Source organism: Aplysia californica, unplaced genomic scaffold (genome assembly GCF_000002075.1).
Source record: "Aplysia californica isolate F4 #8 unplaced genomic scaffold, AplCal3.0 scaffold00228, whole genome shotgun sequence".
NCBI classification, from domain to species: domain Eukaryota; kingdom Metazoa; phylum Mollusca; class Gastropoda; order Aplysiida; family Aplysiidae; genus Aplysia; species Aplysia californica.
This window is the reverse complement of record NW_004797498.1, coordinates 738,664-749,308: the sequence shown is the minus strand read 5'-3', so window position 1 is coordinate 749,308 and position 10,645 is coordinate 738,664. Positions and strand designations below refer to the sequence as shown.

At 37.2% G+C, this 10,645-nt stretch overlaps 1 protein-coding gene across 1 annotated transcript in view; it reads right to left on the bottom strand.

Moving 5' to 3' along the window:
• Positions 1 to 9,671: 9,671 nt before the first annotated feature.
• LOC101858276 (mucolipin-3) overlaps positions 9,672 to 10,645 on the bottom strand; it is a gene marked incomplete in the record, with an annotated part of 73,219 nt that continues 72,245 nt past the window's right edge. The window contains 1 exon segment of the mRNA XM_005099872.3: positions 9,672 to 10,265. Within this exon segment, the coding sequence (XP_005099929.2) occupies positions 10,208 to 10,265 (58 nt within the window).

Sequence of the window (10,645 nt, the reverse complement as noted above, 5' to 3'; positions counted from 1 at the left end):
TGGGGCAAGTTGGAAATCATAAGAGAATTTGTATGCCTATCGGCGCTTACTGAGTCAGTCTCCGAAATCGGCGTTCTCTATGTTTTCGCCCTAAGGCCGGCGTGCTTATAGCCGGCACGGACTGTATAACGCATTGTAAAGAGAGTACAACGAAATGATAGCAAGCAGTTTGTAACTATCACAACGCTACATCTTGCTGCAGATAGTTGAGATAGCAGCGCCTTTTCCGTTTCTATAGATAGGCTGCAGAAAGAGTCAGGAGCCCTGAGGAGTAGGCAAAAGGAGGGAGGGGGTAGGAAGTGGAGACGAGAGCAGACGACAGAACATGAAAGCGCAGGAAAGAAGGGGAATTGAGAACATTAATTTAAGAGAATAAAATTTTCCGCACCTGTCAGGTTTCGCACCCGGGACCTATTGAATGAGAGGCGAACACCACCTCACGAAAGCCCCCCCACTTGGTTGGTTAAATCTTCTTATGGTTTCGCTTTTGACCTTAAAGCGTTATTTTTTTGTGTGAAAAATTTCCCACAGACGTAGCACTTGTGGTCTGTTGGGCCAACGACAGTGTCAGAATTTGACCGTCTTGGTTTTCTTGTTTCTATGGCTGCCTCTGCTTTACAAACAGTACTATTTTCTCAAAAGCGTTGCTGCCACATGTCACGGCTGTATGCTACTATTAGTAATTACCCGGTCAAGGCAGAGGGTTCGTTCCCAACTCATTCGCATCAATGGAACAATCTTTCTGAGAAGTTCCATGAGTTTATTTTTGTTTTGTTACTCGCTTGTAACTCATCTACTCTTTGGCACTTATTTGAATATGACCTTTTTGTGTTGCAAGAGTCACAAAACTCTTACTAAAACAAATAAAAATGTGCACGTTCCACTTCATGCGTGTTGTTGCATTTAAGTTTCAGACTACTAAAACAGGATTGTAAACTGTGTCTGATGAACACGTAGCTTTCAGCTTCTTTTTTTTTCTCAGTGCCCCAAAACGGGGTGTCTTCAAGCGTTGTCGAACTAGAAAGCGTGTTCTCCATGAAACAATCCTTATATTTTGTTTATTTGTATCAAGTGGAGCATTTACATAACTGTTTCACATACCCAGAAGAAAAAACAATAGGTGTGGGTTTTTTTCATAAACCGCTGCAAAGAAGGTCTTAATAAACATGTATTTGATTATTTTCGTTATAAATCTGTCATCTACCAAATTCAAGGTCCCGAGCAAAGAAATCAACCATGAACAAATACAGTGGGTGTCGCCGCATTCAACGAGGTCGCCGGGACCGGCTTGTTGTCCTCGTTGGATCCGACCTCTCGTTGAACGTGACTAAGGCTAATGAAAGGAAACAAGTTATTATATTACACGATGTACTAGTAATCAAAACAGTTGTTCCTCCTGATGAGGAAAATCTCGAACAGCATTAGTGTGCGCGTGTTGGAGCTGTGTTCTGACCGTCATTTCTGAATTAAATTATTTTTTTTTCCCGGAACACTTCTCGTGTGGAAACATACCCTCTCCTCACATCTAGGCCTAGATCTAAATAAAGTAAAGGCGGGAGCTTGGATGTTCTGATCAGGGGAAGAAAAGAACATTGAAGAAAATGAAGGTCTCGATCTAGTCCTAGCCTACCCATCCAGAGTTCATCCAGTTTCACACAGCCTGCACCGTGTTCCCAATCACCCCTCCCATCCCTACCGTAGGCTTACATTACCCATCCTCTTGGCTTTGGAGGCACATGAGGCACTTAATGAGGCTATACAATAAGTTAGGAATCCGAGGATGGGCCTTGTGCTTCGCATGAGATGGAGAGAAAGGAGAAAAATTCTTCGCTTTTGGGGCCCTAATTGCTTTTATTTGGTATCATGATCTTTTTTAAAGCGACTTCAGTCTGTTTGCAACCTCGTTGGAGCCGGCGTACATTTATAAAGAGATACAGAGGAAAAAAATCGGGGATTAAGGATTGCCTCGTGGAAGCCGACTTCTCATTGAATGTGACCTCGTTGTATGCAGCACCCACTGTATACGGCTATGCTTCCCTCTTCTGTTCAAAGCTCATTATGTCTCCTGCTGCCCATGAATGAGTTTATTCCTTTACAAATACACCGGGGCTTAAAGACATACCACATCCCAACAAAGACTAAGAAATTCTCCACACTCAGGAATTGATCTCAGGTCTCCCGAGTGTGAAAGCATAGATCTAGTGCCTAACTGCTACACCACAAATGTCAGCGCTCATGGTGTGAACAAACCTCTGATCCTCAAACTCAAATCTCAAATAAGAGAAGACCAACAAAAAAAAAAGACATTGGGAGATTTGATAGAAAGGAATGGCATATAATATATTTTGCATTGTGAAAGACCTTCTAATGGTGATTTATTGACATGATCAGAAAATGACAATACATCATGGACTCGTATCCACATGTGCTACATATTATTTATAATCCACCAAAACAAAACAAAAATGGTCTTATACAATTTACAATACAGATGATTCTCATGGTCAAAATGTACAGATGGTATGTAAAAATCTATTGTAATAAGAATATAATATGAGGAAAATTGCACAGTCCATAATCTTGCTCCTGAAGAAAAACAAAAGCATATCTCCTGTCCATAATAATTGTAGACATTTTATACCCCTTTTGATAAAATTTACATCATTTAGTTTAGGAAGCAGGCTACCGGTTCTTTTCCATTATGAAAGGGACTGAGGAACAAGGAAGAAAAGGTCTTTACTCTGCTGCCACTCACATGAAGACCCTTATCACACAGGGGTCTAGTCTAAGGTAAAAATATGAATAATTTTCAAAGCTGAAGTGGTCGTTTTTCTTTCTTCTATGGCAAACAACAAATAAAGAGAATTTGTCTGAAATTATGCTTTTTTAATCAAATTGATACTATTTACTGGGAAATAAGTTAACATCCACAACATTGAGAAATAGATCTAACGGGAATAATTTTAGTACCCACTGTCTTTTTTGTCTTTGTGCATATTTGTTGCACTGTGAAATGATGCTCACTAGTCCTGTATTTTTTTTTGCCGAAAAGAATCATCCACGACAACTTAAAGTCATCTGTTACAAGCACAGCAATCCCAGTACAGGAGTTTAACAGGCTAATTTTTCGATTCGACCTGAAAATTATAAATTTCATTACAGTCAAAAAAGCATACCATTTTGCAATTAATAGACAGTTTGAAAATGTAGGTTGCTGTAAGCTTTAAGCAAACTTTTTAGAAAAAACCCTTGATAACCCATGACATCAAATTATGGTGCTACTTTGTGCATGAGTCTGCTGCTAGTCAGCAAAATTCCAATTTCAACTTCTGTGAACATGATTCAAAGGGCCATTGTCAAGTTGGAAGATGGGCATCACATGCAAATTTCAAAAGGTATCAGCTACATCCAGTAAAGATTAGAGAATAAATTTGAGTGCAAGTCAAAAATTAGGTTAGCATCACAAAAGCACAAAATCTTCAATTTTTCTTTCAATTTTCAGAAAAAGGCATGCCAATATCATTTTGACTAGTTCCTCCTGGCTGGTAGCAACACAATGTTTTTTTGTTTTTTTAAACCAGAATCAAGTTATTTTATACACAGATATCAACAATACAGACACAAGCTTCACCTGTTCTTGGTGCTTTGCAGACATCCAAGGAATGAAGAGACAGGCAAATAAACTCACTAATCAAGGAACATAAAAAAAGTTTTAAAAAGAACCAAAAAAACATGATCAAAATGAGTAGGAGTGTAAAACAAATCAGAACACATCATTTGCTTTACTCACTGAAGACATAGCAGACACATGTCCAATCAGAAGCCAACCAAAGTTGTGGCTTATTTTGAACCATCATAAACAAAGCAGAAACACGAATTTGCACATATTTCATGTTGTCGCCTGCCTTTTCAAAACTTTTGATACAGTTACCAACATTTTAAAATATGTATGAATTTAATAAACAAGTTGCATTTCTTTTTGTTTTTAATGCCCTCAAATAATATGTTTTCAAGTGTTGTCGAATAACCAAATGCATGTCCTCAATGAGTTAAACAAAGCATTTCTTCTATGTGATAATTGCTAGTACATAAGGTCCTTAGTATTGCAGAAAAATATATGAAAAAAACCAATACAACCCCAACCCAATCTAATGAAATCTCAAAATAACCATGACCCAAATATGGACACTCTCCGGCAATTAGCCTCCTCGCAACCTACTTCAAAGATATGAGCCAAGCTTTCTACACACCATGGTCCTGAAATGTCAATGTCAAAAGAGTCAATGGATTGTGTGAAAAAGTGTCCACAAAAGCTTTAAAATATCTGAAGTGATTCCCCGACAGCCTTTTTAGATGCAACAGAAGAACCACAACAAGCTAATGTGAAACCCAACATGGTCAGGACAGACATTTAAAATCATAGAATCAAGTGGCAAGTTACTGTGATCACCATTTGAAAATTAGGTTATGAAAAAGAAAAAAGGTTATGGGATTAATGCACTAAATTTGCATATAACGTATTAAAAATGTATAAAATAAAGTACTTTTTGACAAAAGGACAACGAAGAAATGTACAAGCTGACAGCATGGCATCCAGAGAGAGTTTGTGTGAAAGAAAGACAGAATGAAATAACTCCCGGAAATGAGAAATGAGACAAGTCAGCATTGAGCTGACACCAGTTTTGAAGACAACATCAACAGTTTGGGGAAGGAGTTTCTTCTTGTATAACTTCCCAAGTCTTTGTCATGTTAGGACAACAGACCTGCCAACCACTCCATGAATATCAGTTTTCCTCAAAATCCTCCTAAAAATTGGAGCATGGGAAAAAATCATCAGTCTCTGGAACCCTCATTAGATTAAGATTATGAAATGGACTGACAGTTGCAAATAAACGTGAAATGCATGTATACATATGTACAAACAAAATAAAAACAAATAAAAATGTGTATTTTCAAGTCATTTACAATAATTCACAAAAATACGGAAAATAAATGTAAATACAACTGTGGTTTTTGTTTCATGTCAATTAATGGCCTGGCGGAAATGGAATTCAAGGAAAAAAAAACCAACCAGATTTTATGCAAATCGGTTCGAGGTTCTACTAAAGATTTTGGCCGGTCTACGACAACACAATCATGAAGGTTTTTCAAATCATCAACAGAAGATTTTATAATACATCTCATATATAATGTCAGGAGGCAAAAGTGAAACAGGCTAATGTAACTGGGAGCATTCATCAAAAGTGAAATGCCTCTTCAAGCTGCTGCACATAGTCAGGCACGGATAACTCAAACACATAAGGGATTAACGTTTGACACATTCATAATTCAGGTACACAAAAAAAAAGAAAAATTAGAGAGGTATTAAGAAAATCAAGGGAAGTAACTTTGGCAGTACAAACAATGTTGTCCTTTTAATTTGATCTATCTCTACTTTTGAGGAATGTAGACAGTGTTGATTTGGGACTGCCAAATCACTTACAAATATCCCTATAAGTGCCTTAGGACTAAAAAAAAATTGCTCTTATGTCAGATAACAATCATGATGATGTAACCAATAGTGGTCAGAGCCCGCCAGTCACCCCTCTTGGGTAAACGCTTCCTGATCCACACCTTCAGGTTCAAACAACCACAAACACACACGCAAAAACATAATTCACACTCCATACAGCCTTAGTGCAGTGCCACACTCTGTCTTTGATCACACTCCACCACCCAGCTAAGCACCACCCTCACATGACTGGATTCAAAGAAGTTTGAGTGTTTTAGGCACACTACAGGAAATGTGTGATGATGTGTCTGGATATCAGCGGTGTGTGTGTCACACTGTGTGGGGGTGAGCTTGGTGGGCTCATGTAACCTGATACTCTCAATGACGATGGCTGTCTTGTTTACCATCGTGTGCACAGGACCATCCGAATTTGAGACAATTTCAAGGAAAAGTTTGAAAGGATTTTTCTAGATGAACTGTTCGAAAGGTCCACATGGGTGTTTGAGAAAACAGTGTTGCAATGATGATAAAAAAAAATAAATAAATATAGCGGTTCAATTGGACAAAGGCAAATTGTACAAGAAATCCATGATTTCGACTTTTTAGTGTTTATATTATCTGTGCCCAACTGCACATTTCTTTACAGCAAAATAAAGGCGAGCCATTCATATAAAATGCTGCTCAATAAAATAAAATCAATACAAGAAGAGGATCTGCGGTTGCTAAAATAACCAACCATATCAGTTACTTTTCCTGAAGAAAATATTTTTTCTCTGAGCATTTTTCATGACGTCATGATCATCATACCCTTTTACAAACATTTAATTTGCAAAATCACTCAACTGGTAATAATATTAGCACCAGTCTGGAATACAATAGCTTCACAGCTAAAAGACTTTCTATAGACTACAGCTTTCTTTCTAAACAGATAGGATACTTAATGATTACACCTAAACAGGCATATTTTAGTATAGTTTAATTTTGGATTTCACTCAAGAGTAAAAGTGAACAAATTCAGACATGATGCTACTTATGTGAACGGCATAAAGTGAGCGAGCATTTTCTTCAGAAGTTTTTGAATATTACCCGGTACATATATATATGCACAAACTAAGACCATAACAACAATACAATTAGTGTACTGCACAAGCATCTACCACCAGCAGTAGCAGCAGCCTTCCTTTCACTTGCTTTTCTTTTTGAGTTCAAGAAAGGTTTGCTTTTCATAAGTATTTATCCATATTAAAAGTCTAATTTTCATCCCTCCGAACAATCACAAAAACCATGCATACAAAACACACTAAATTTACAGTGACTGTCAGAATGTGAGTGATTTCTAGGTGGAATGTGCTTTGGTTTTTTCATTATATGTACTTTTGTACACACGTTCATGCAATCTTTTATGTACATGTGTGGTGCACATTTGTTGGAAAATGCACCACAGATATGTACACCTGTAAGCTACAAAATCCTGCACTAAATGGTAAATCTATTATCTGCAGGTGTACTGTGCATAATTGAAGTACAGTTCAGGTATAACATAAAGATTACAGGGGCACAATAACAATGAATAATTTTCATCTTTCAAAAAAGGGGCCTCACGACACTAGCTTAATTAAGATAACATTCTAAAGGGAGAAAAACGGCAGGTTTCAGGTGTACCACTCTTAAAATCCAAGATTTCTCAAAATCATCAAAATGTGACCCTGCATCACCATAATATATGTATGACAACATGACAGAATCAGGCCATTGTCAATTTTTGGGGCATACAGAGTTACTGATACAATCTTAAATCCTATTCATTTGTCCTGTCATCGATGAAAAAATACTCAATTATCGTGAATAGATGTCAAGATATTTGTGATTGAAGGAGGTGGGGGTCGCCTGGTATCAGAGGTAAAATTAGTGAGAAAATGGCCACAATAGTTTGTTGACTTCCAAAGCTTGGTGTAATTGGAAACTGCAAACTTACATAATTTTTTCCCCCTTTGACTAACTTTTTTCAGTAAAACCCATGAAGGAATGTGTTAAAAAAGTTCTCAATTTAAAAAAACAAACAATAAAAATTGCTAAACAAGCAGAAAAATGCCGGTTTCTTTGATTTCACTATTTTGACCCGCACCCAAATTCATCATGATACCACACAGATGTTCCCTAAAATCTTAAACTTTGTTGAGGGTTTTTTTCTCAGAGAAATTATTGCACTCTTCTAATGTCACTGCAATATAATTCTTTAAATTCCACTCCAGTAACACAATGATATCATCCTGTCTTTCTGCAGTAATTAACACTTCTGACTCACTACCATTTTCCCATCGAACTACAGTAACACCATCTACCTATCTAACTACAGTAATACCATCTTTCCACCTAATAGCAGCAATACCATCTTTCCATCTAATAATAACAGCAATATCATCTTCCCATCTAACTGATGTAACACAATCTTCCCATCCAACTACTGTAATACCATCTTCCTATCTTACTACAGTAATACCATTTTCCAATCGGACTACAGCAATACCATCTTCCCATCTAACTACAGTAATACCATCACCCAATCTCACACAATAGACTTATCTCATCTCACTACTTCAATCTGACTTTACAGCACATTAAATTGTCTTATTTTGCAGTTGTAGTAAATATTTTTCCATCTCCATCAACACAATCTAACTCATTTAGGAGACAGGCTTCTTCCATTCTATCCAACTTGCCCACAGCCAATCCTGGCAGCGTGGGACACATACCAGCAGAAAGACTCCATGTAGGCATCAAACCAATGTACATTATGTGCAAGGCAAAAAGCCTAACCATTAGACCAAAGATGGCTGTCTTTTATGTACATATATTGCCACTTCTGTACACTGTCAACATCCCTGAGCACACTCACTGTGTCGAGTCAAGCTAGGAGAAGTTTTATAACACTCATGTTACAGCACTCACTGTGCTCAGCCTGACACAGTGACGTACATGAGGGAGAACCCTTGAGAAAAAACACAAAACATCACAACAGCAATATGGACCTTTGACTACAACCGAAATGAAAAGGGTAGCACAAAAGCCCAATTCAAAAATACATCATGGGAGTTAAAAATTATTTCTTAAGACAAGTACATGCAACAATTATTTCAATATCATAATAGCTTTGGCACAGTGACATTTTCATGACGTGATCACATTCTGATAAAGGGAGCAAAGACCCCCTAACTTCTACCATAGTTCACATATATTGAAAAATCTACTTGCAACCATTTATTAACCCTTTTTAAAGCTGTCAATGGTATCAGAAAACAAAACTTATGACTTTAGAATTTAAATATTCATTACCAGACTCAAGCGATGTTTTAACAGTTCATTGTTTTAAAAAGTCTACCTTGAAGAAAGAATATTTTGCAGTAAATAAAAATCATTTCTCTTGGATTCTTTCATACAGCATTGCCTAACTCATGTTGTTTGCAATAAGATAGTTCCATAAATAGAGTAACTTCCAAATCCTAAATAGTTTTGAAGAGATTAATATTTTTTCCCCGCAGGAAATAGCATCACTTGTGCCTTTTGTCTGTCAATCTCAGGTGGTGTCAGTTGCTACATTACAATGCATATAAACAAATGCCTTTGAAATGCCCAGACGTATAAATAAATATCAGCAGTGAAGGTAGTCTCCCCCGAAACTAAAAGTTGAAGATGAATAGGATTAAGTTTAGTTTTAGCAGAGGTTTTATGGCGCTCGCAACTGCACAAGGTCATATGAGCGCCATGGGGTGGATGTCAGTAGAGAAGTCAATACAGGGAATCAGGCTTACTCTGCTCTCTAGTTTCAACAGCACAAAGTCTGTTTCGACTATAAAGGAATCCCGGAAATAGCGTGTCATAAGAGTGTGACAAACATACAAAAGAAGTAGAGGAAAATGACGATAGTAAGGATTAGGAAAGAAAAAGAAGTAGTTCCCTGTTGCAGTTCAGGCACAGTTATGAGCATGACATTGATGAACCAGCCCATTTACAATTTACAATTCTACTATAAATAAGAACAGGTCAATGTCCCCCCCTTTGGGAATGGCCTAAAGACACTTCAGTCAGTAGCACTGCCGCGGGGGGTGGGGGGGTGGAGTGGAATAGCATTAAGGCACACAGAACTCACTCCAAACAGATATAAAAAACACATACATCTTAATATCATTTAAATAAAAACAACTTTACACCAAAGCCTTCCATACAAAGCAAAGCATCTGAAGTATACCTTATATATATCAGAAATGGTTAGCTAAAGTTGCTGGCATCTCAAATGAATGTCTGTTATATGACAACAGACCAATGATAAATATTCTGGGACTCCTTTCATTGTAAGTTTGTGAAGCTGCTCAGCTGGAACAAAACTGCCTGTGGCAATAACATTCCTTAAAGTAATTAACAGCCAGACAACAGTAAAATTCTTGACAGGCATAAATTGATCTCTTCATAAGATAAGCTGTCAAACCACATATCATTCTGCAGCAAAGAGTCCAACAGATCAAATACTCCACAAATACTGTTAAGTCCTTCCACTATCAAGAGATAAATGAGCAAGTTCCAGCGCTGTTGAATCACCTGCCCACGGAATACAGGAGGCAATCAAACACTCTTAACTAATCCATTCAGCTCTCTTCAATGTTATCAGACACTGGTTGCAACACACAGGAGGAACTCCACACCAGTCCCGCTGACCACTGATCAGATTGTGGCCAGCAGCTCACGCCGGTCTTGACTCATCTTTCTCATAGAGGGCTCACTGTGAAGTACACAAACAATTAACACCTGAATACTTTTGCGTTTCAAATTTCATTAATTAGGCCTACACAGAACATACTTCATTTTAAAAATGAAGTATTAAAGCCACAGATATATATATTTGGGCAAAACGAAAATAATTTTTCTAAAGGAAAATATTTTAAAATGAATAAAACAGCCGTGAAATTTAGGGGATCTGACATACATTTTATGATTATAATTTCTTCTTTCAAAATTCTCTAACTCAACAAAATCTCCAGCTAAAAATTCTTAACAATAAATAATACCAATTTTTATCCTCACACTGACATGCTTCCTTGACATGACAAGTTTGAACGCTTGTTGAACAACTTTTCTAAAATGCTATAATAACGTGTTTCT